Genomic DNA, 26,165 nt, shown 5'->3' with positions numbered 1-26,165 from the left:
ATCATCCTTTTTATTTCGTTAATCCGTTGACGGACTGTATTCTTGCCGATACCATCCTTTCGGAATAGAAAATCCCCGGGAAACTTGTTCTGGGCTTTTTATAAAGTTCAAGTGATTTCATTACTGCACTACAATGCATTTTAGGCATTTTAAAATTTTACTGTGAAACTGTTCGTTTATTGTAATGTCACAATATAAAATTCAAATTATACTCGCATTATAGCTATAAATTTCACGGAAAGGACAATATCCTGAAAATTAAAAATAAGTAAAACGCGGTTTATGGGCCCATCCCTTAAGAAATTCCAGGTATATTCTGCAATAATGAAGAATGCTATGGGTTTACCCTTATGAGTTCTCTCAATGTATAGAGGAATTTGAGGTGGGGAGAATTAGTGCCTTTGAATTCAGGACAGCTCTTTCAATTGGCTGTTATGGTTTTTCCCTTACTCCTACATTTTTTTTTTGGGTAAACAATGCATAAATTTTGAGCAGTTTCTAGTCCGGGTGAAGAATTACCAAAGGTTTTTCCGACGATATTCATTTAGTAGGCAAGCAGCGGTCGTACATGTCACAAGTATTATAGCTGTGCGAAAATTCTCTCCAACACGGATTTTGTGAGTAAATCGTTCCACTTTGGTGTTATCAACCAGTGAATTTTATATTTGGAGTGCTTCAAAATTGCACACCATTCAACGAGGTAAGTTATTTTTTTTCGTAGTATTTCATTCTCATAAACTAAACCAAACGTGTGATTCCGATGCTGTTATTTTTACGCAAATTTTACACCTTAACCTATCTTTGACTCAACACAAGTTTCGCGCCACTTTAATAAAAAAATGGCGGATGAATACGAGCGATACGAATGCAATACCGTTCGTAGAGTTTGCTATCACTGACTACGTTTACATAGCGCTCTTATTCCGTTTTAGTTATATCAATATAGATATACAAAATGCACATCTGTCTTTATGTATATAAATATACCCGTCTGTATATACAAAACCGGAATAAGAGGGCCGTGTAAACGTAGTCAATGACACGCAATTGGCTCGACGAACAACATTTTGGTAGCGTTTGGGTTGGTTTGGGTTTTGTTGATACTACTCCCCGAACGTGCCCCAGTAAACGTTGGATTATTTGCCACGCGTCTGATTGGTCGAGAACTATGGCGCCTTTAGACCTCGCCTATCCCTTATTGAACACTGGGTCGAGTTAGGTTATCGCCATGATATATCTTCTGACTCTTTCTAAGGGTAACAAACACATATCGTGTCCGGAGAATTATCGGTACAGTTCGTTATCTCTACGACGTTCATTTTTGTGCTGCACCGTCAACTCTACATATGAACGCACCAATATTTTCTTAATGTTACATATATCGTCATAACGTATACATATATACATATAAATTCTATACTCCTTGCGTTGTCGGTATCGGTAAATACGTGGGGAAATATCCGCGCAGGCAGTGTGTATATTACGACGAAGCACTACGATTTTACGTGTACGGATCGGATCACGAAAATAAATATAACAAGTACAAAAAAAAGTGTTTATTGGTCCAAATTATAAGAACGAATGATAAGAACCATTGAAATATTGTTGCACATAAAAAATCTCCGGAAAAACGTGTATTGAAAATAGGTATATATAAGGATATGCCAAGACGCTTTCATTGCGGCGTGATCTAAGCACGAAAGCAAAATAACGCGTCTGTATCCCATCCACGCCCGTTAAACTTACTCGACAAACAGATAACACAAAATCGAGGTTTCGTCATAGTTTTTTAACATATTATGATATTCATCACGAGTTTTTTTCGTTTCGTTTGTTTTTTTATTTTCGACAAATGCTCGCAGCTGGCTCGAGATTACACTTTGTATCTTCTGCTCACTCGCTCGCTTGTGTTGCCTGTATCGAGTTCTCGTGTAACTATTGTCAGGAATATATACGAATTTCGCAGAGATTATTACACGAGCTCAACAAAATTTGTCTTCGTGTTCATTGATTTTCTTGTAATATTTCTTTGCACAAAAGTATTCTCGAAAAATTCATATTTCGAGCGTATTCGAAATTCATGAGTTTAACTCTCCAGTGACGTCGCATTAACATGCGTTATTGAAACGTGTGCCAAGTGAAACACGTTACGCGTTCCTTCCGCGAATACATTTGCATATTGAGACCAAATGGAAATTTAGTTTTGCAACGTGACTATTTCACAGTGTCTCAATGAAAAAATATTGTTTGGTTTTTCATTTTCTTTTTCAAATTCTTCTCTCTGCAACGGCTTATCTAAAGGTCGCAAGGTCAGGAGTTTCAGAACGTCACGATTTTCATTCGCGTTTCCTTGCACTCTTACTTTGTCTGTTATCTTCCGCGTTATAAAATTTCTTTTTTTCCTACTCAATAGAGCCCACAACAATAGAGGTCTCGTATTTCATTTTTCACGTTTGCTTATATTCTTTTTCACAGTATTCAACCGGAGCATGAACCAGGCTTTATGGACTACTGTCGTTGCTCTACAAACGTGTAAAGTTCTTGAAAAATGCCTCCTAAACAGAGAAAAGTAGCTATTATGGGCTATAGGTCTGTAGGTAAGTTTTACCAATAATAAAATAATTTTCCCTCAAGCCCCTAACAATCTTGCCTTTGGCCCCTAACTCTGTTATAAATTGCAGGAAAATCATCGCTCAGTATACAATTTGTAGAGGGACAATTCGTAGACTCGTATGATCCTACCATTGAAAACAGTAAGTTATTCAACATCTTTAATGATTACTCGTGCATGCTTCCAACTCAATTTGAAATATTGAATTCAATTTTTTTTTATAGTTTCACAACACTGTATTTCTAATTTGTTATATTTTTGAATGGAATAATAACATCGATTGAGTAAAGTTTTGCCCCACTTATGCATTGAAGGAAAAATATCTTCATTTCTCAAGGAACACGTTGACCAAGTCTAAATCGAAATCATTGCACTTCTGATCTAGCTTATTGGCTGAAATGAAAATTCCGTTGAACATTCAGTCTGATAGATGTTAAATTTTTTATTCTACTTATTCACCACATGGAAGATATTTTCAGTCAATTTTCCCATTCAACTGTCTATGCCAGGGAATACTTGTATTTTGTTTTGAAACGTTATTAGCTTCCCAACAGGCTTGTGGACTGCTTAATGATAAAAAATTTTCTTTCGCAGCATTTACCAAAAATACGAGAGTCAACAGTCAAGATTATGAAGTCAAATTGGTCGACACTGCTGGTCAGGATGAATACAGTATATTTCCAACACAATATTCCATGGATATTCACGGTTATGTCCTTGTCTACAGTATAACAAGCGCAAAGAGCTTCGAAGTTGTACAAATTATTTACGACAAGCTGCTTGACATCACCGGCAAACGAAAGTGAGTTAGAGCCAGAACAAAAGTTCAACGAGAATATTTTTGCAAAAATATCGAATAAATTAACCATTAAGAGAGTCGAAAGAATTATCCAAAAAGGAATCCTCTACTGTTCCTTAATTCGTTGAATGTTCTTGCAGCGTTCCAATCATACTAGTGGGCAACAAAACGGATCTCTATGTAGATAGAATGGTGAAGACCGACGAGGGAAAACGTTTGGCTGATACGTGGCACGCAGCCTTTTTTGAAACCAGTGCTAAACAGAATGAGGTTATTAAAAGTTCATATATTATTTAACCGTAATATTAGATCTTTCCACATTTCGAAAGAAAATAAGCAAAAAATTATTCAATTTTAAGAGTACTTGCATCTTGTGTTATATTTTTTGGAACGTGATGCAAAAAATTTGGATTTTGAAAACTTTGGAATCAATGTTATAAAGTTTCAATATTTTAACGCAGATCGAAGTTAATTTTCCTTTTCATTTTACAGTGCGTCGCCGATATCTTTCACACCCTGCTGATGGAAATCGAGAAGGCAGACGGGAATGTTCAAGAAAAATCGAATTGTGTTATATCTTGAATAATAGTTTAGTAGTTTAAGCTTCGATCACGATGAAGAAAAAAGCTGAGAGTGAAGGGAATGAGACGAATAGAAACGGATCAACGTGGAGGGGAAAAGAATCAAAGGAAGAGAGAGTGGAGCTGTTGTTTTTCTAAATCCAATGAATTTCATCAAAAGCGCTTGTAACAAGGGTGCTTTTTTTCATGTTCGCAAGTGAAAATCACACCTCGGAGTTTGGATGAATCAACTACGATGGTAAAGAGTTAAACCGCTCATAAATATTTCTCTCAACGATAAATAATGACAACAGAAGTGGAAGGCGATCTGTTTGGCGGGTTTTTTCGTTCAAAGATGAGCGAAAAATCCTCCAACACTCTCAAGTGGTGCATAAACAATGAAAATTCAGAACGTCGCGAGAAGCACGCGCGCCAACTATGGAACTTTAACTTAGTCGCAATTAAATGTGTTTTTTTCCTCTCTATTTTGTTTCTTCAACTCATCTACTTTTTGTAGAGTATCGGAACTTTTACTGCTCTCTTTTTCGGAAGGGGCGTAAAGAGCTTCGAGGCGTGTTATGTTGATAGCGAACGAATTTTATCTTTTATATATCAATATATATGTAATTCTTTTACTTTTATTTTGTCTTCAGGCTTTTGTGTATAGCAAATGAATCGATAATATATATATATATATATATATATATATAATCCCGTTCGATTGAAATTCTTTTTGAAGCAAAGAGCACACACGAATCAAACTTTCATGTAGGAAAAGTCGATCAGTCATTTTTCGAGTATCCTAATTATACACGATTTACTATGTTCTGTTGATTTATATTTTTTCTTCTCTTATACTTAATACTTTATAAAAACTAATGAAATAAAAAAGTATATTCATAGTGCGGTGCAACGTGGTAATAAAAAATGAAAAGTGGATGCTCATCGTCGTAACGTCGAAAATATAGAAAATCCTTCCAATAAACTTCGGGCTTTGTGTCAATAGCGAGGATTTTTCAGTCATTTTGATGCTATTCGATTGTGCAGAAACCTCAAACGTTGGATTCGCTCTCTATTGTTTTTGTTTTTCATTTGTTTGAAAGAGAAAATCCCATTCACCAAAGCTCTCGGTTCGAGAATCATTTGAAATTTAATGAGTACGTAACGACCGAGAAACACATAGTGGCATATGTGAACAGAAAAATGAGAATAAAAAAACCAATATGAGGAAATAATGTGTAAATATACAATGATAAAATTCACGTCGCGTATAATGTAGGATATGTAAGAACTTGAATAAAATACGTGAATGCAACATCGTCTAACGAGTTTTTTCTTCTTTCAAAGTTCTTTCCAATTGGGCAAAACTCATTGAAAAATTTCATGCATCTTAAAAAATTTGAGGGCGAAAAATGTTGAAATTGCAGACTAATAACTTACCTCTTTTCGAAGTCGACTGCTTTGTTGAAGCTCGGTCATAACACTGAGTGTAACTACAAAGAGTTGAATATTTCAAATTTACAACGAAGGTCACTTGTTGAAGAATGATTTGCCTGAGATTTTGATAAAACAATGAATAAAACTTTTTTCCAAAATGCTATGTAAATTCTGGAACCGAAATTCTCGGTTACGTACACAGATGGTAAGAGCTTTATTTAAAGGTAACAGCGAATTCTTATCGAACGAAAAAAATATTCAAATTTACAAACTACTTGAAAATACTTCATGAGTGAGACCTGAGAAAAAAACATTTTTTCAATATTGTTTTCCCCACAGTTATTGATAACGAGAAATAATCATTCAGGAATCGAAAACAAAATCCTAATCCATCGTCCAATTCTCTGTTGAAAAAAGAGAAAATATTGATAAAACCCGTAGCACGGTAGAAACACTGTTGACAACTTCATTCTGAACATGAAAGGTACCATTTATTAATAATTGATTTTCCTTTTTTTGGGACAAACAAGTTTTACATAGAAAGGACACTTCGAATAAAACGCAACTGCTTAGCAGATCCAAAGGTATACACATAAAATGGATTCTCACCCAGTATAATCTCTCTCATGAGGTCGTTGTGTATCTTAAAAAAAACTATGAAACGGCAACTGCTCGTTTGACTTGACCTTTTTTCTCACATATTTACGAACGATCCATAAATATCATTGAAAACTCGCGAAAAATTCGTGAAGACTTCGATTCAACGTGTCTGCGAGTCCGTCACAAATACAATATGCATTTACGCACTAAAAACATCCTAAGCACCTCGTGTGTTAAGGGGAAACACGATAAAAACGCAATAATGCAAATGAATATAATCAACGATAGGCATTTCTACTTTCAACATTCCACAACAAAGTGGCATAGCTTATTTATCATTTCGTATCATTCGTTTCACGCACTATGATCGGTTATTACATACGATTAACAGTCGAGAGTGTAGTTAACTGTTGTTAAGGTACAAACGGGAATTATACTCGAAATTTACAGGCGGGCATGATAAGCTCGGGATTTCTTTTGACTCGTTACTATTTTTTCTTCGTTATTTCTTTACAAAGTAATTGCTTAAATATAATTCGACAGGTTCGACACGTACGGGGCGCGCGACGTCGTGTAAGTGTTAACATTATTTCGAAATTGACTTAAATTACATGGTAAGCGACTGAATAGCGATGAAAAAGAAAAACGATGGAATCTAATTTCGAGAACATCGTGATTAAGCGAGGCACAAAAAGGAACAAAATCTGCATGTAAGATTTCCGAATATTCATTGAGAGAAGAGACTCGTCTTCTTTGAAAAACGATATTTCGCTTATCCGGATTCATCGAACTTCGAAATTAGAATGTACAAATTTTTTTTTTTAAAGCAAATCGTAGCAATGGTAGAAGAAAAACAAAAATAATCAATATCACTTTATCCTCGTTGGCTTTCGAACACAGTCTATGGCCTTTTTTCGAACTTTAAATGGATCTTGCTCGTTGAACAGAAACCAAAAAATGTATGCTCTTTGCTCTCCGTTCATTCCCTTTCTTTGTTTTATCTTTTTCATCACCTGTCAACTATCGCTAACAGTTACGAATTTTTCGAAATTTTATAAAATGCGATATCGTTGATTCAATACACTCAGCTCATTCGTACCGTTCCACAATGAGTCATCATTCATATTCTTTCGTGTCAATTTTTTAAAAAGTACCAACACACTCAATGAGCTTTTATAGTTGAAAAAACACGTGAAAAACGACATGAAAATGCCGGAAAAACATATCATAAGCCTGACTACGATCCATTTCCTGTTTGTTACTCACAGTTTTTAGAATTTTTTTAAATAGCTTCTTCCGATTATTCGTGATATTGATACGTACCCAACTCAGTTTTACAAAATGTCTTAATTACCCGTAAAGTTAAAGCAATTTTTTTCAATCGAAAATAGAATTTGGCATCGTAATTTAATCTAATGCATTGCACAAAATTTGATTTTTATATTGATCGAAAACGTTTTAAACTATATTATAATATTTATCTCGATGAAACAGTATAGCATTCGAGCAAAAATAAAAAAATATTAATATTTATAGATTATTGCAAATGATTTTGGTCTGTAGGAAAAGACTGGATTCAGTCAGTAATCTGGACGAATCATTTTCTGAATCGTTAAAAATACAGGGCAAAAGCTACAGAAAAAAAGTCAAAAAACTCGAGCAATCAAAGCAGAATATTTCATGAACGACAAATCTAATTAAACAATTCATATGAGTTACAAATCCACACGAATGAATTTAACAATATTTTGACAATAAAATCGTGTAATAGTATCATTTCTAATTCTCCGATAAAATTTACCTTCCCAATCGAACGTTCAGCGTAATACATCGAAATGTGGCAATTCAACAGTATTTTATCATTCTTTTTGTCATTGTTGTTATGCAATTATGATTGACGTTCGGCGCTTACAATGTTTGTTCTTTCATTTTCTTCCTCAATCATCGAGCTCAATTGAGCTTTTTCTTTTTCGTATCGTCAACCTATCACGAGTCTCGTCTCCAAGTAATAGACGCGAATCAGGTTACAGCTTTATTGACAATTATTATGACGGATTCTATCTATTATTTATTAATAAGGTACAGTTTTGTGCACGGTGGTCGTTGTGTGACAGAATATGAGACGGGTCCGTCCACAACCCACATCTCTCTCGCTCTCTCCTCCATCATTTTTCTTGTTTTTTCATCGCTCTCTAGCACATTTATTTTTATTGTTTATTCGTGAAAACGGCGAAATCGAGGCAACCTGAAACACTTCAATCAGGACTCGTCTCGCTTGGTGCGCACGGAGTATACAAAGGTTTTCTACCACAGCCCATTTAACGATATATTATTCATATATATTTATATATATATATATAGATTTTTTTGTAATCTTATTGTACAATAATATATTTATATATATATGCATATATTTGTATACATAGATATATATATAAATGTGTGATATCATTAGTACGATACGTGTTATACATTTAACATAATATACAAAAAACAGTTAGTCTCTTTGCTCTTTTTTGAACTACGAAAAAAATTGATCTATTTGCTGCTGCAAGGTAAATGATATTGAGCTTCTATGCGACGCTATTTATTCAAGTAAAACCCGATCTCAGCATCTGACACTCTCTTCCTCCTGGTAATGTGAATGAAAATATTGATTTTCGTATCGAGATGAAACGTGACATCGATCTTGGATCAGAAGAATGAAAGCGAAGGGTAGGAATTGTGACGGGAATTTCATTAGAAATTATTCTTTGATGAGGTCTTGACGGATCACAAGGTACTTTCTTGATTTTCATTATTTCTGGGGACGTTTCCCAGCAGACGAGGTTAAGAGGGGAGGAGGAGGAGGAGGAAAGAGAATGTTCGAGAGAGTCAAGATGCCACGGTTTAATTTTTCGACTGGGACAGAGACTCCGCGAGAATAATAATTTCTCGATAGGAATAGAAAAAAATGGCTGGTTTCGAAAAAAGCTCTGATTAAGGAGTGATTTTTTCTCAACTTTTTATCCTTTTCTCGCGGTTGTTTTTGCAATGGAAGCGCAGTTTCCGCGAAGAGTTTTCACGGAATCGATGGGAAAACATCGAAAGGAAATGAATAATCAACGTTAGCCTTATTCACCGCGAAATAGGCAAGGATATACAATCGTTTAAAAAATTTACGAAGACTACGTACGAGCGTACAATCTCGCGATATATTCTCCCTAAATAATCGTTGCTATCTATTGAGGACTAGGCCTTCGAACTACCATCGAGACGATCGCAATTTTTCTTCAATCGCGATCTCCCTCATCGTTTTTTCCGTTGTTTTTTTATTATTTTTTTTTTTTAATTCTTCCACTATTCTCTCTACAAAGAAACCAGAACTAGGCTTCATTTTTCAGTTTATTCAAGATAATTCTTTGAGAGGATAGCACAAGATAGCGTAAACAAAATAAAAATCAAAATAATTAATATCTCGCGCGATAGTAATAATGATCGAAGTAAAAAAAAAAAAAAATATATCCTCATTTTCTTGGCAGTCGTGCGTCCCTTTGGACGCTTGCTACTGAATTTTACATCATTAAAGGAAATTAATGAGCTACACCGAGTCAGTAAACCGGTTATGCGACCAGATTCGACGATTACAAGGATCAATTAACTCGAATATTTTTCATTTTTATATTCAACATATTTTCTGTATTTATTTTGACTGTCCTCGAATGAAAATGGGTAACTAAAGGCTCTTTGACTGTGTATAACGAACCTTCTTAATAATCACACTAGCTACCATCCGTCAATGGTTTCCGAAAGAAAAAATCATTACTTTCCCATCCTCTATAAGAAGCTACAGTTTTTATAGCAAAAAGAAAAATAATAATATCACCACGAACATGAATTAAAAAAGCGACACTAAGTTCTCTCGACGAGGCTACAAGCATTGTTCCTTTTTCGTATGTGTATCAAACGAGACTAATTTTTCTCTTCATTTTCGATTCATCCTAAAATCTAATTCGTCACAACTATCTAAATATTTAGCCTGTCTTATCTCAGATTTATTTCTGGGAGCCCTCGCCTTTTATTTTTCAATTTCAGCTTGTCTCTTGAGCCTGATTTTATTGAATTATTAATTTCAATGTTATTCCTCGTTTTTTGTTCTCCCCGTACAATTGATACGAACAAACGACTCGGAGCAGCGTAGCAAAAAGTTTCTTAAGTTTTAAGGGGACACCGAGACCGATCGACGTCGATCGAACGGAGCGGGGCTTATTCTATTATTCTAATACCACTCCCATCACTCGATAAATATGAGTTATTGATAAAACAAATGAAAAACTATTTATCTGGAAACCCTAAGATTATCAGCCGAGGAAAACATGGCGATTACATCGGTGCTCGATTATTATTCATCAAATAAAGTAACAGTCGAATGAGCAACCGAGTTTTGATAAAACGAGATAAAACATTTTCAGTATCGGTATTGTCGCGCGATTCACGAAAATCGAACGCCTGTAAAACTGTGTAAATATTAATAATCAATGAGTCAAAGAAAGCACTTGCTCATTTGACTCCTGCTTTGTCCTCAATCCTCAATCAAATTGCTTTGATATTGTTCTTTCGTTTATTTTTTTTTTTTGGCTATTCAAAAAATGACTTTTTTTCTCAATCGTGCGACAAGGCTTTGTGAGTAATTGATAATTTATCGAAAAATAATGTACACTAGCGCGCCCCGTGTGCCTGGACCTTAAAGACTCGATTCTATATATTTAATAATTATTGTAACTTAGTCGTTGTACAGTGTTCCAGTGGTCCGCGGAATCGAGTATAATTATATCACTGTATCTCGTGTCCATTTTCCATTATTTTTCCCTTGTTTATCTCATCGATCGTCGTGTCTATTTAACTTCGATTCTTTTATTTCATTTTTATTTTCTTTTTCTTTATTTATTTATTCATTTATTTATTTATTTTTATTTTCTTGTCCACTCGTTGAACTATCCTTGAGTCATCGGTATCCCTCCGTCCAAATATACTTCGCGTTTCTACGTAGTCAGAAATCCTTAAACTTTGAAGCAGTGTAACAAGATTGTCTAATATTATTTCGAACTGGCAAAGTTCGAAGAGGAAAAATTGTCTCTCACGAAGAGGTCAATTGCGTTTGGTTGTTTAACTTTTGACTCTTTTATTAGAGAAACGATGGGCGCAAGAGATGGAGAATCTTAAGTACGAGAGGAGCAGTCGGCTTTGACGGGAGAGAAATTTTTTTGCAATTTCCCTGAGGCCGAGGCAAAAACAAGTATAAATTGAACCTAAAAATATCATCGAAGTTTTGAAAGAATGTAAAAGTTGAAAATTACTTCAGCACGAATTCATACGCGATGCTATTCATTTTTTATGTACGTTTTACTTTTTAATATCAAGCTCTCTAAACAACAAATTCACGAGTGTGTGGAAGACGCGTGCACAGCGGAGCTCGAGTCGCCTGAATTTGATTGAGGATTTTCTCAACTTCTTACATCTTCGCTTGTATCAATTTTTTTGTTCTTTTTTTCCAGAGGAAGCTAAACGAACGAAATACAAAAAAGAAAAAACGAGACCTAACCAACTATCGAGACATCTACAGTTTCGTTTAGCTCAAAAGTTCGTTTTATTCAGCGCTTTCCGTAACGCAATTTCGTCCGCTTCTTTCCTCACCCGTTTATGTTTTTCTCATTTTTTGTTAAATTCAAGGAAACCACTACAAACGAACATTTGTTCAGAAACGATCGATAAAATTGACAATTACAATGTTGTATCGCGGCGAACCGGAAACGAGCGATAAAAAAACGAGTTTCCCCTCACTATCGGCTTGAGCGAGAATCATCTAATTACATTGATCGCGACGATTTATGCATTCTTTTTTCATTCTCTTTTGATCCAATGATATATCGTATCGTTCTGAATGAACTTGAAAAATTCCTTATTCTCAATTACGTTAACGGACCGTTTTTTTCATAGTACAATTGTGATAAGCGGTTCAAAGAAATTTTTTAGATTAACACACACACGCACGCACGCGCGAAAACACACTCACACACACGTGGCTATCGTAGCATGTAAATAACGTGAAATACGCTAGTCTACATTGACCTCGATCAAAATTCGAAAAATCTCTTATTACATATCTCGATGATATTGTTTCTTTCAAATTTTTCTTTTCTATATGTACACTTTCAAGTTTTAGGACACGGTGCGTCATTGGCGACGCGTATAATGCATCACTGATTAAAAGAATTTACAATTCGTTATTTTCCTTATTTTGTCATTTTTTTCCAACTTTTTTCACTTTTCTTTTTCTCGTTTTACGGAACAATATTACGTGTGTTTGGACTCAATTTTCTACAAAATCGCTGATACCCAGAGTTCTCAGACATCGAGGATATTTGCAGCTGATTCATCATGCCTCGCCTCATTTGTAAGGCTCATCCACAGTTCGAGGGTACACAAAAATTCGCTATCTTTGTCGGGATACGTTAACGCTTTCGTCGCTGCCTTTCGCCGCGTTCTCTCACTTGTGAGTTACAAAGGCAGAGCGGAAAAAATAAGAAAGCTTGGCATAAAATGGACGTGAAGATTTCGGAAAAATCCTACTTCGGCTTTTTATCGTCGTTCGAAAAAACTTGAAAATCACACAAGTGAGTCGATCGATCATTCATCGAGAATACGTCAGCTGGAAAATTCACCGAGAGCATTATTTTTCCAAGTTATTAAGAACGAGGTTGATTTCGTTTCTTCGGTATACGTGTTCTGTGTGTCTAGCTGTCAAAAATTTATTCGAACGTAAATTAAAGCAAGCTCCCCCCCCCCCCTCCCCCCTTCATTATTTCAAGGAAAGCAACCGCTGCAAATAAATTTTGCCATGTGCCCGAATATAAATTCGCTATTTGTACGAATACGACGAACTCGATGGTTTCGAGTGTTTCAAACGTCGATCGTTTGTCCGCGATCACTTATATTTCGTCACACAAAAGCGGTCTCTCAATCTTTTCGTCGCTTCACATTTTCGTTGCTATCGCATTAATTATTTCTTTTATTTTATCAGTGAATCATGATCACTCAATGATGTGTGTGATATGCGCATGAATATCATTTATCGCTTTATCATTGTTTCTCATTCTACTCCTCCTTTTAGCACGTTTTCATTCCCTTTCGTTTTTCTATCTCTAATACGTTTTAGGTACATCATATATATATTTGGATTTTAATTTTCGTTTGACGATTATTATTTCTTTAACTTGATAGTTCGACGGGTTGTTGTTTTTTTTCTTTTTCTTGTTTTTCTTGTTTTTTTTTTTTTTTTTTAATATTTGTCCATGCGCGCAGATACTCACACAACAGATATACCCAGATATATTGTACGATGCAATTCACGCCGCGCCTAAATCGTTTACACGTCGACGGTCAACTAGATATTTTAGATTTTATAACTTTTATATAATATATATATATTTATTTATTTATTTGTTATATTTAATGTTAAAAACCAGACTTGTAATTTTCACATTGAGCCATCTATATGCACGTTTTGTTTTATGTACGCATGCATGTATAATACGTGTATATAAATATATACACATATCGAGACATACAGGCAACATTACGTCTACGTTCAAAGGCGAGGAAAGCCGCCGTTTAATTGTTTAATTAAAATGAAATAGTTTCTCGTTAAATTGCACCAATTTCGTAGCAAAGATAGAACAATTCAAGTAAACACGCACATGAGATTCTATGGAGAAGCGTTGTTCGCGAAGCTTAGTAAGGAATAATTGTTCACCGAAATGATTTTAAATCTGTTTCATGTAATTTGGTGACAAATGTCAGTCTGAGTGATTCCCCAGTGTGGGAATATAGTAAAATACAAGAAAATAGAGAAATAACATAAGCAAATGCAGGCGAGTTTTTAAATCGACAGACCCCTTGAAAATTCATGTTTGATTATTAAAGTCAATTATAAATGATGAGTCTCGAAAATCATATGAAGCTTTCTCATGACACAGGATCGTGCGCTTGAACTCGAGTATCCCCTCGTGTCTGAGGTTCGTGAAAGTTGGACTTTTCTATATTATCGGATACACACAATGGACGTTTGTGAGTACGAAAGCGCTCGGGATAATCGCCCTTTCATAACCGACGAATCTATTGTTGTATTATTAAATTGTTTTACTCTCGCTCGAGATTGAAATTCCGAAGAGTTTTTATGACAATAAACGCGGGTAACGATTCTAAACTGGAAAAAGGGCGTATCGCAATGGGCGTTTCGTTAATCTTCGCTGAATAAATCTATCCGAAATATTTCGGTATTACATATTACGTGTTCGATATACATACACATGTGTACGCTTGGCAAATAGCTCGAGACATATACAATTGGTCATTTTACTCTCCCAGCGGTAAGAACTAATTATCAATTCTTCGCACCTCTCTCTCACTCCTTTTAAATCGTCGACGGTTCACCGAGTCAATCATTATTCGTTCTCTTATTTCACCTTTTCTCTCCTTCGGCCTCCATTTATTCTACGTTCCTCAATATATCATTGTTCATACGTTTATCCTCCGTTATTTTTAATGTCATTTCATACACATATATGTACATGTATATTAATCGTAATGTATATATATATTAATATATAAATGTACATATATATATGTATGTGTTCAGTAGTATAATATCACATGCAATTAAAATAGGATTGTCGGACACGAACCTACGAGATCCTCTATCTCCTAGTAATTCAGTATTTACCGTGACCAATGCGGTGGATTATTTATACTTTTCCTTACTTTTTCATCCGCTTTCCTAATTTCTATCTCTTCTTGCGCGTGATGGTCGATACTTTGTCAGTTAATATGTTCTTTTTTTTCGTCACCTAAATATCAATTGCCTATCCAAAAGTGCATCACCGTGGCATGGTAAAAAAGAAAGATATCGACTCCACTCGAAGTATTTTTTTTTTTTCGTTTGGTTCCAACCAGTTGCTTTTTCGAAACTACTACGGTCGTAATGGACATTCGGAAAGACCCTGCTAAACGTAGCTAATATATTGAACGTCTAGACGCACTAGCAGCGAAAGTCTCAGTCAGTAATTGGCGAAGACTCCTGAACGTTTAACTTATTTGTTTCTTTATCTCTATTTTCTCTTATTTTGAGCGAGCAGATTTGACAGGCAGGCGGGGCGGGGAATTTGTTTAGTTTTTTACCCTTTAACGCCGTGTAGGAAATTTTTCATGTTCGTGTACACGCGTAAACACTTATGATTGTGGTCATTGTCGCGCAGAGCGTTAGGAATTTCACTGCTTTTTTCCCCCCGATTTTCAGTGAGATTTTTTTCTGTCAGTCACCATCGCGTTTTAAGTACAAACATCTCGCGCTATTTCAATGCTTTTTTTTTTCTTTTCTCTTTTTCTCTTGGTTACTCAATTTTGTGTTTCTCGTGTCGTCACTTTTTAGGCGCAAACGTTTGACAAGCAGCTCGCGACGCGGAAGAATATCGAAGCGATAATTCAATGAATATTTATTTATCATAATTTTTTCATTGATTTTATTGTTTTGGTTTAGTCGCAGAAATAACGAGAGTTAGGCATGAGGATTATCACAGTTACAATATAATTAGAAAGAATCATGTGTTTTCTCGTTGCTTTTTTTCTCGATTGGAAAAGAAAAAGAAAAACAAATGAAAAATAAAGTAGCACACGCCCTCTCACGCGATTATTTTTTTCTCGTGTTTAAAAAATGACTGCTCCCTCTCTCTCTCTCTCTCGTTGAACTCCGTGCACAGTTCTTTTCTATCCTCGACTACCAGATCCTCATGGGAAATTGCATGTTTTTACGAGTAGTAAAGTACGGCACTAACGATTTTTCAACGCTTCGTGCACGTCGATCTTCACCAAGTTTATTTTTCTTTTCTATACTAGAATTTCACATTTTACTAATTGTAGAAATTTGAAAGCTACACAAATTCATTGAATTTCAAGAATGGATTTCATTTTTTTTTATCTATTGCCACGCAAAATATCATTTCTTATTTCGACTTAAAAATTGCGTATTTTTTCACAATAATTCGGATTATGCGGGTGAACAATTTGACGCTTGAACCTCACAAAGCTTTACTCATAGGTATTTCAAGATGGAGTAATTGAACGATCAATTGTATTCACTTTTCTTTTCATACTAGCGTCACTCATTTCGTACTTGATGCTGCTATATTCAAAACTGTTAAAAAAAAGATGAAATAATTTTAAAAATCTGCAATAACCGGATCGAATACACCGAATTTTTTAGTTATTTTAATATCGATAAAAGTATTTTTTTTTAAATAAGCTTTCCATTGTGGCAACGCAATCAAACATCAGAAAGAGACTTGAAAAATCTACAGAACAACGTTATTAAATAAAAAACCAACCATAGTTTAGAAAATTTGACAGAATTACAGAATTTCCGTGGCAATAAGAGAAGAAAAAATAGTCCATGTATCCAACGACGATTCTCAACGCCGTCAGAATCGCTAGTAAAATAGTCGATCCGATAAAAAAGGTGCGCGTGTATCGTTATAAAAAAAGAGCCTCGTAAATATTGGAACGAGAGCTGCTCGTGAACACGACACATGGACGAATAATCGTAGGAAGGGGCTGTATCATGTGAGCGGAATACGTTCTTAATAATATTATTTATCAATGTTTAGCTTATGTTCGGCTCGGAGATTTGCGAAACGACTGAAAATAGTCGGTAAAAAATCTATACGCGAAGAAAACTTTTCTTTCATAGCCCCGTCGGTTTAGCGTCGCAGTTTTCGTTTCATTTGTTTTCTTTTTTCTTCACTTTTTCCTTTTCTCACACGTCGCGTTGTTTCTTCCATTTCGTCTATTATTGTGTTGTACGAAAAAAAGGCGTTTTTAATTAGATATAATAGGAAAACTTTGAATACCAGAGCGTATCGATCGTACGGTAATTGTACGTAATTGTTGTAACTCAATTGGTGCATATATTTTATACGTACATCAATATTTTAATTCATATTTATGTACATATAAATACATATAGCAACAATAGTGTGTTGTTTTAGGACCGAACTTCCTTATGCGTAGATCACGTGTAGCATTAATATTATACCTTCATTTAATCCATATATATATATATATATATCATCGTTCCATCCATATACAATAATACGAATAATAATAATAATAATAATAATAATAATAATAGATATATATTAAAACTTTCACGGCATATCGGATATATCGTAAACCGTCGCGTGTAAAATTAGTTCCCATGTAAAGAGATGTTTTTATGAATTTAGTTGCTTAGACGCGGCTGTTTGTTTCCCTATGCTGTGCGTTGTTTTGTCTCTGCCCGTTGTTATATCTCTGGATATAGTGAATAAATCGGTAAATCATCGATTTACTGAAACAGAATAATTCATTCGAATTTGAACTTGGAGTTAAATTGGAAAAAATTGTCTCTGCGACATCACTGTTTTCGAGGTGGACGATTATTCCTCGTTTTATTATTATCCAAAAGGGCCCGGAACGCATATAGGAGACAGAACGACGGACAGGAAAATTGGTTTTCGACTGCTTTGCATAAAATCGAGATTAGTTGAAGATTTTTTTAGTCTTTGTAGCACGGATGAGATACAATGGATTTGGTCAACGAAGCGATTTCCATCGAAGGAAATCGCGGAATCGACCTCTTCTCATTGTACTTATTTCTTCCTTTTTTTTTTATCTATAGTTTCACTAACATTGGACGCGCGTCCTTGGGTTCGCACATTCGAGGAAGGCCACATTGAACTATTCTAACGAGAGAAAAAACAAATGTTCATTCAGCGCGTTCGAGAATAAAATCGTAGTTTCGCCTCCAACCTCCACCCTCCCCCTTCCCCCCAAACAGCTTTTTTTTCTTAGAGCCTAAAAATTGACCAAAGCGCGACTAACGGCCGGCGGGCGAATTTCCCGAGATTATTTTCTCCACCCACAAACAATATTCCATTTCTTCCTTTTCAATGCGGTGTGATTGAGATACTGAGAGAGAAAAACAACACACACGCACTCAGGAGTATACACACGCGCGCACACATAATTATACTGAATAAAAGTGGGCTTCGACATTTCCCCAGAACCTCTGAAAGAAGAAAGTCAAAGTCATCCGAGGAAATTTTTCTCTCTCCACTTGGTCGCTACCGCGGTTGAACGAGGAAAAAATGGGAATTGTTACTCTTTTTCGTTGGATGGAAAGAATTCTATTTTCAATGATAAAATATTAATGTTTAAAACCCCGACCGTGGCGGACTCGTTCGAGCCAGGCAGGCTAGTTTCAAAATTTTTCTACCCGATCAGTACAGTAATCGTATTTGTTTTTTTGTCCGCTTTCTCTCGCTCTTGTTCGTGTAATGCGTCACAACAATTGGACGCGTTCGGAGACCGAGCAGAGAAATTTATTTGCGGAGATATCGGAGGCATAAAAAATGTCACGGGTCCGAAATTTATCACGTAAAAAAAAACTTTCGACTTCGATGACGATGCATCGAGAAGAAATATCAATTCGTCATAGTGTACAGCGTTTAAACGCAGTTTTTTTCTAGTTTTCTTTTGTTTTTAACTTTTTTTGGTTTCGTCATGTCAGATTTTCGTCTATTTGCGCCGCATTAGCTTTAAAATGAGTTGAAATTTTTTGCTTTCTTTCCCTGAATCGAGCAGTTTTGTGTTTCGAAAAACTCGGTAATTCTTTTCGGCGTTGAATTAGCACCAATCTGATAATAAATTCGATACGAAAAATTCATCATCTCACGTGTTCAAGACGGAAGAATATTTTCGTGAGCTTTTACTCAGCGTTGTTTACGGTTCCATGACACGATTCGTTATCTTCAACGGTTCTTCCGTCAACGACGAGGGAACGTCGAATTTGCCGGTTTCGTGTTGATCCTCAAAAATCTTGTGACTTTCAAAATATTGCTAGGTACTTTTTGTGAACTGTCCAATCTCACCGTTCGTCGAGGTTTGCCCATCTCCTTCGTTTTCACCCGGGACAATTGGATCTATTGATTTCTCGACTATCGTTCTCTCAAAATCCTTATCGTGGAGCAGCGTCGATTGCAAAGCGTTGTTCATTGCCGTGCGTGCCATTCTCGATGCTTTTGTCAATTGGTGAACGCTAACAGCTAGTGCTAGTACGTCTGTGCACCGAAAAATCCCAGGTTATTCGATCAATTTCTCATTATCATTGTTATTCATTACAAATAATCATCGTTGCGAACTAATCGAATTCGAATAATGAATAATTATCAACGTCAACCACTTCAATATTATTTTTAATATTCCTTTGATGAAGTTACTCACGTTTGTCGTCATTCATCGGTACGCATTCACGGCTTTCCTTCCTCCGCATGTTTGCGAACTCAATCTCCTTCTTGCGACACTCCTGAACGTATTTGATGGCTTCGAGCCAGTATTCCATTGCCTTGTGAATCCGTTCGCTCATTGTTGCTCCTCTCAAATGCTCCATCTTTGTTTTTATTGTTGCATCACCGAACAATTCCAAAAAAAGTTGAATTAGTCTCAAGTTCAAAGGTCAAAGTCCATACAAATTTTTCAAAAACTCATAGAGTTATTTAATATCAAAAGTGCTCAAAGTCCGCTCAGATTGAATGTTATAACGCGTGTCAAGTTTTGTCAAAAATATTTTAAAAACTGTACAAATATACGTTTCTTATATTTAATTACCGTAACACTTGAGGGATGGAAATATTAAAACCAAAAATGTAATTACATTCATTTTCTCAAAGTGATATCAGTGGGAAAAAAAAAAAAATTAAATTACGTTTTTGAAGTCTGCTTTATATTGCAGTAAACAAAATTTCCTCGTTCCGTAGACCCTGAAAATTTGTTTCTAACACAACAGAACCACGATAAATGCACAATGTTTTTATGATGCGCAGACTTGATTTTTGGAAAAAAACTCTCATAAACAAAAACAATAATGCAGGTAAAAAAATTTAAGTTGGGAAATGATGGTTAGCAACAGGATCGACGAAATTATGCGTGACTTTGACGAAAATGAAGATTTTGTTTAGTGAAAATGACAAAAATTCAAGGATTTTAAGCGAAGCTGAATGATTTGAGTGGATCGAGGCTCACCTTGGCAATGAGAGTGATGACACGAGCATGTTCTTGAAAATGATCAACGATGAGACGATCGGCCCGTGACGAGTTACCCTGTAATCGTGGAATGGGTATGTTGTTAGCGCTGCTGACGCGTTTTCCGGGAAAGTGATCGGCCAATCCAGCTTCGCACTTTTTGCGTTCTTTTTCAAGTTGTTTGAATTGCTCGAAGGTTTGTTCAAGTCGAAAATGAAGCACGCTGGATGCACCAGCTCGTCGGGCGGGTCTGGCGCCGTTGCGCAAGTTGAGACCGCCGAAAAGCACAGACATCGTGTTGATGGATGGAACAGGAACTTGCACGACGGGCATGACCGATGGGAAGACGGAATTGGGAGCTTGGGGATTTCCGGGTCTCATCAAACGGGCGTTCAAGAGCACACCGGCTCCGGGAACGCCGGGCATTCTTTGAATCTGTTGATGTCGTTGTTTCATAATTTGATTAAAAACATTGTGTTCCATTGAGGCTCGGGCGATCTGTTGGGCCAAATGAGCGTTTCCGTTGAATGGAATTTCATTGGCGAGATCGTAAGGATCGATTTTGTACGAGCATTGATTGAGGCTCGCGCGTTTCAAGGGAGCAGGATAAGCTGGGGAATTCGGTGGGACTGCTTTGAGGCTCTCACTGTTATTGGCAGTATAATGCTGATAACCGTTGTGCACGTGATAATTATACTTGTCGGTGTTCGGTTGTTCGTTATTCTGAAACTGCAATCCGCTTAAATTTTTCGGATAACCCCGCAATTTCGAAGAAGTTTGATTATTGTGCGAATCACGATTTTTCGTCGATCGTGGGCTTATGACCTTAAGTAAATTAGCCTCGATTCTATGATTGTGATTCACTGTCATTGGACTGCAATCGATTGAGCATATGTCACCATTCGGTGGTACATTGAAATCGCTTAAACTTAAAAAACGATTCATCAGTGCTTTGTAATTTTGATCCATTTGCCTGTCGAGTTTGTAACTGTTTTGTTGTTGCTGCTGCTGCTGCTGCTGCTGGAGATAAAGGGAATCGTTTTGCATCGCATTGGACATATTGATGCTCGTGTTGTCATGAATTTCCTTGTAATCTTCGTAATTATTCCGAGAGTAATTCGTGCTTAAACAATTCTGTAGCGCGCTCTCGGACGGTGAAAAATGTTGCATCGGCGAATTGGTATTGAATACGGTGTCCGCGGTTAGTTCGTTGATCGATGAAGAAGGCCTGAAATTCTGGCTGTTGGCTGTCGTCGGATTGTAAGAGTTCGGTACGTTCAACGATTGATTGTTGTAATGATGATGACGATGGTGATGTTGATTAGGCGTCAAATTATTGCCAATATTGCTACGAAGATCCATCTCTGCGAGGGTTATCGTGTTGTAATTCATATCGTGATTCGTTGAGTTTTGCATCGTTTGATAATTGCTGAACAAGTCATTTGTGTAATCGTGGCTTTGAACGGTGTCCGACCAGTTTGACGATTGTGAAGCCGCGTAATTTTGGCCGTTGGTCGTTGTCAAAAGGTTGTTCGTGACTGTCGCATAATTTCTCAATGGAACATTCGTAATGTCATTAGAAACGCGAGCACGTAGTTGTTGTTGTTGGTCCCCGAGAATCGTTCGTTCACAATTCGAGCTCGTAATGCTTCCATAATCGTTTGTTTTTTCAAGAGTCTGCGCTATGCAATCGTTTAATGACATACTGTTCAGAGCGCTGCACATATTCACAAATTCACGATGATTGTCGTCCTGACTCGTTACAACGTTTGGCAACTTGTTGTAAGGATAATAAATCTGTGAAATTCCAATTTCGTCATGATAATTGCCCAATGACGCGTTTCGTCCTTTTAGCATTCGTGAATTTTGCATTTCGTAAGAACGTGCATTCCCATTGTATCCATTGCCGAATGTTTCTTCGGTCACTATTGGATCGTCATCAAGAATTTTTGCCACGAGATCATTCACCATTGAATTGTTGAGATCTTGCGCCTCTTCGTCTTCCAAGGGTGCCTGGAGGAGAAAAACTGGATGAAGCCAACAATCAGAATGAAAATTTTTACGCTAATGAAGAAAAAATATTTCTTTTTCCTCATAAAAATTTGATCAAATTTGAGAAATTCTTCTCAAGATCAGAAGTTTTTATACAATTCCACTTTTTTCATTTTCGTTATTTTCTAAATAAACGCTCGAGAACTGAATTTATGAACGAAACGATTGTCCACCAAATATTTGAACATTTTTTACACTTGGAAACGTTAAAAAAAGTACATTTTCACTATCATTACAGTGCTTCGATTCAAACTCTAGAAAAAGTATTTATTACCTTGTTGGAGTTTCTGCCCAGTAGATCGTAACTCCATGGATCGTACTCTCCGTGCCTTGTGTCGGTGGAGCAATTGTTCGGCGGGGCTTCAAACATGTTGAAGCTGTTTTCAATCTGTCAAAATTGCAAAGTCACCAACATCGTCAGAATCAATGTAAATTCCTCAAACTCTAGAGCGCAACAAAAATTCTTGCAGACTTTGCTAAGCAAGTACTTTGACAGAGTAGAATTTGCAGGAGTATAAAAAAAATGCTGCCAATCAAAATCTACACAGCAAACAAATGGAAGTAAAAAATTGCTGGAGGAGGTGATTTGCGAAGTGGAGAGTGGAAGCAGATTATATTTTTCCTCAACCCAAAAAATCGACGAAGAAAAATAGGAACGAAATTTCGAGACCGATTAAGAATCAGATCAATTTTTGTTCGGTGGTTATTTCCGATTCCGAAATCAGGGAAAGGTTTGAAAAAACGTCGCAATTAGACGTTTGTTTCTCGTCTGGGTCATCGTGCACGGTATATACATCTACCGATGTCTCTAGACATCGAAGGAAAGAGCGAGAAAAAACGACGTAAAAGTCGAAAAAAAAAACAAAAATACAATGAATGGTGTGGCGAGCGGTGAAGTGTTTCATTGAACGTTTTATAAGAGGAGGATTAAAATATACCTGGCCACCGGCGAGAGCATTGTTGCTGAGTATCGAAGCCAAATTTTGCACCTTGGAGAGAGCCATTTATCAGGGTTTACGTTCGCCGCCTGCCATTACCGTTTTCACTATGCGACTCGTGTGCGCCTGTCCTCCCACACCGCTATATACATCTAAGTATGTTATGCATATGTATATACGTATTGACGTGTATGTTATCAATATACACGTATGTTATTCATACGCATATGTACTTTTGGACATACAAATGAATACACCATATCCATATACATATATACAAATAATCTACGAATTTCTGGCTTACTTCGTAAGCTTCGTAGTGTCCTATACACTCTGCTGGTGCAATAAACACGTAAACACGAAACTTGCACTAGAGCACCTTCTTCACAGATACAGATCGTGTCGTGTCGTGACGACAGTGAGCAAGGGTGACCGTACAAAGGTTTCGATTTATCCGAAAAGTAGGCCGAGAGGAATTAAAACCTGCACATTTCGGCGATAGACACTATCTAAATATGAAAAGTATATACAAATTTTCCTACAGATAAGTTCTTTTTCATTACCTCTTCGCTTTTTGTCGCTCCGCGTGAATCCGTGTTTTCTCAATGGGAGGCACACGCGACGATCTAACCCGCTTAGCCACGACGGTATTACTGATGTACTGATTACTGCGGCTCCTCTTGTTTTTTTTTCTCCTCACATCCCTATTCCTGCCTCCCACCCTATTACTCTTTGCTTTCCGCTTTTTGTTCGGGCAGATCCTCCCCTCTACAGTCTGTGACCCCACTTTCGTGCAACAAACCAACCGTTCGCGACAAACGGAACTTACCGCGAATTCTCAGAAACGTTACAAAATCCGAGTTTGCATCTTTTTTTCTCGAACTCATCAGCCTAATCGCAAATTTTTTCTATACGTTTTATAACTCACACACGAAAATTCGACGTATCCTGCTACGATCGCATTAGCCATTTATTTAAATTTGAAAAATTTTAATCTGAAAAAATGTAACTTTTTCAGGAATTCATTACATTTTTAGGAATTTTTATGAAGTGATGCGTCTAATGTGACGTATTTTCAATCGTTATCGTTATTATTCCATTCCAATATTTATCTGTAATATATACTTTGTTGAGGTAGGTTGCTGAGATTTTCAAAATGATTTTCTCAAAAATTTATCACATTTTTTTGTCTGTCACGGGAAAAATACGTTATACTTGAAAACTATTATTTCTGCAGAATCAGTGAAACGACATTGTGCTGGAATTAGACCGTGAATGACCTTGAAATATTGAACCGATATCGAAATTCTGCGGGGAAACACATGCAAAGTTAGTAACCTCTTATTCATAACCAAACGTATATGCTGTGAATAAGTTATTTATATACCGGTTACCGTTACCAGTCGTCGGTATTTCGTAATTTTTCTTACAAAAACTTTTACAAAAAAAGTGAATTCCAAAAAGGGAATAATAACGAATTCATCCAATAGGCAATTTATTCGAGAGTAAATTGTCTAAAAAGATAATTTCCCTTCCATTGGGGTGTGTCGTTGTTTTAAAGTATCTTTGTGCCTAACATTTTTCCCCGAAAAGAACCGGCTTTCCCTGAAAGACATTGAAACACTGGACGTAGGAACATCCACTCAAGGGCGATTGGCGCGTGATTCGGCACGTAATATTGTACGAACAGAAAAATACTGCGAATTTTCCATGTTTCGGATGAATTTTAGTGTCGATCAAATCTCAACCAATATACATATCAAATAAACGAAAAATTGCATAAAAATTATAAATCCCAAGATTTGATTGCATTTTATCGAAAAAAAGTCGGACGTAAAAAATCTGTCATATATTTCAGTTCGAGTTTGCATTCGTAAAACCTTACAGTATAACTCGTTTCCACACTTATTTTATAACAATCGTATTTCCTTGTAGAAAACGATTTGTAAATACGAATCAATAGTTTTTGACGAGTGCACAAGTAGAGAAGAAAAAATTGTCCCACTTTGTTGAGAAAGTTGTCGAAATGTTTCGTACCACAAAACAAAAAGCCGTTTTGTACTTATGCGACGACCGTCTTTTTGACCGACGGTGATTGTAGTAATTTTTAAGAATAATAACAAATGCCAAGCCGAGTTGTTGTTACTCGCATATTGAAAAACACAAATTCGGTTGTTTCGTGTCTAAAAATCGTAACTTTTGTGAATTAATACTCACACTGTTCATGTGTCTTCGTCCTGCAATCTCTTCCCTTCCAAGTGGACCGATCCTGACTCGAATTGACGACATCGATGCTTATTTGCGCAGTAGATCAAAAACACAATCGAGTAAAATGGTCCTTTTGAAATATCAGTTCTTCACTATGAAAAATATATTACAGTTGTTCCTATTAAAACACGCAACGATTTTTACCGGCGCGTTCAATCACAATATAAAAGTTCACGAACTTGACGATCTTCCAAACGTCATTGCTTCGACTGAGCGCTCGTGACTCTCGCGTTTCGCGCTCGCGTCACCCATAGAAACACAGGAAAACTCGGTCTCCCTCTCCCCGTTCCTTTCGTTCCTCGTCACATTGGGTCAGAGCACCATCTCATGGGTTTCGAGAAAAAAAAAGAACAAAAACATATCGTCCACCAACGATATTATTCGTGATAAATTTAATTTCCATATCACAAAAGCACAGGAAACCATGGAGACAAGAGTGAAACGTCCCACGTATAAGCAAACCGATACTTGACGACGAAGAATTGAAATTTTTTAGTACTCATCTTTTTCGTATCGTGGCTGTCAACTTTTGATAATACCACAAAATTCCTATTCGTAAATTCATTTGTGCTTTATTCACGAGTTAAATTTTTCACGTAGTGACATTCAATTGTTTTATAAGCTTCGGTTGTGTTGACAGATATAAATAATAAGCAAAAATTTTATACACAAACGTACCCATCCGCATATACAAATAAATGCATATTTTGTATATCTGACATAACTAGACCGGAATAAGAGTGCCATGC

General features: G+C 36.4%; 2 protein-coding genes across 10 annotated transcripts; one reads left to right on the top strand and one right to left on the bottom strand.

The window, feature by feature from the left end:
- The first annotated feature begins 1,308 nt into the window (after positions 1 to 1,308).
- On the top strand, positions 1,309 to 5,285 carry Rheb (Ras homolog enriched in brain). 5 transcript variants are annotated; one of them, XM_043412164.1, is made up of 6 exons: positions 1,309 to 1,507; positions 2,476 to 2,597; positions 2,682 to 2,753; positions 3,206 to 3,413; positions 3,551 to 3,680; positions 3,903 to 5,285. In XM_043412164.1, exons 2-6 carry the CDS (start codon positions 2,549 to 2,551, stop codon positions 3,990 to 3,992), a joined length of 549 nt encoding a protein of 182 aa, XP_043268099.1. In that variant the 5' UTR covers positions 1,309 to 1,507; positions 2,476 to 2,548; the 3' UTR covers positions 3,993 to 5,285. The 5 variants fall into 5 exon arrangements, with proteins under 5 accessions (XP_043268099.1, XP_043268096.1, XP_043268095.1 ...); XM_043412161.1 differs by having other exon boundaries at positions 1,309 to 1,540; XM_043412160.1 differs by having other exon boundaries at positions 1,310 to 1,647.
- Positions 5,286 to 5,876: 591 nt separating this feature from the next.
- LOC122406612 (GATA zinc finger domain-containing protein 14-like) lies at positions 5,877 to 25,460 on the bottom strand. 5 transcript variants are annotated; one of them, XM_043412156.1, is made up of 7 exons: positions 23,712 to 23,792; positions 23,453 to 23,631; positions 23,149 to 23,300; positions 22,485 to 22,598; positions 20,159 to 22,171; positions 19,361 to 19,526; positions 5,877 to 19,197 (listed from the first exon to the last, which is right to left on the bottom strand). In XM_043412156.1, exons 3-7 carry the CDS (start codon positions 23,212 to 23,214, stop codon positions 18,977 to 18,979), a joined length of 2,580 nt encoding a protein of 859 aa, XP_043268091.1. In that variant the 5' UTR covers positions 23,215 to 23,300; positions 23,453 to 23,631; positions 23,712 to 23,792; the 3' UTR covers positions 5,877 to 18,976. The 5 variants fall into 5 exon arrangements, with proteins under 5 accessions (XP_043268091.1, XP_043268090.1, XP_043268094.1 ...); XM_043412155.1 differs by having other exon boundaries at positions 23,453 to 23,783; XM_043412159.1 differs by lacking the exon at positions 23,453 to 23,631 and having other exon boundaries at positions 23,712 to 23,781.
- Positions 25,461 to 26,165: the final 705 nt, after the last annotated feature.

The sequence above is a fragment of the Venturia canescens genome, chromosome 2 (assembly GCF_019457755.1).
Source record: "Venturia canescens isolate UGA chromosome 2, ASM1945775v1, whole genome shotgun sequence".
In the NCBI taxonomy this organism is placed as follows: Eukaryota; Metazoa; Arthropoda; class Insecta; order Hymenoptera; family Ichneumonidae; genus Venturia; species Venturia canescens.
Note: the sequence above shows the minus strand (reverse complement) of the source record. Positions and strands in the feature narration are given on the sequence as shown.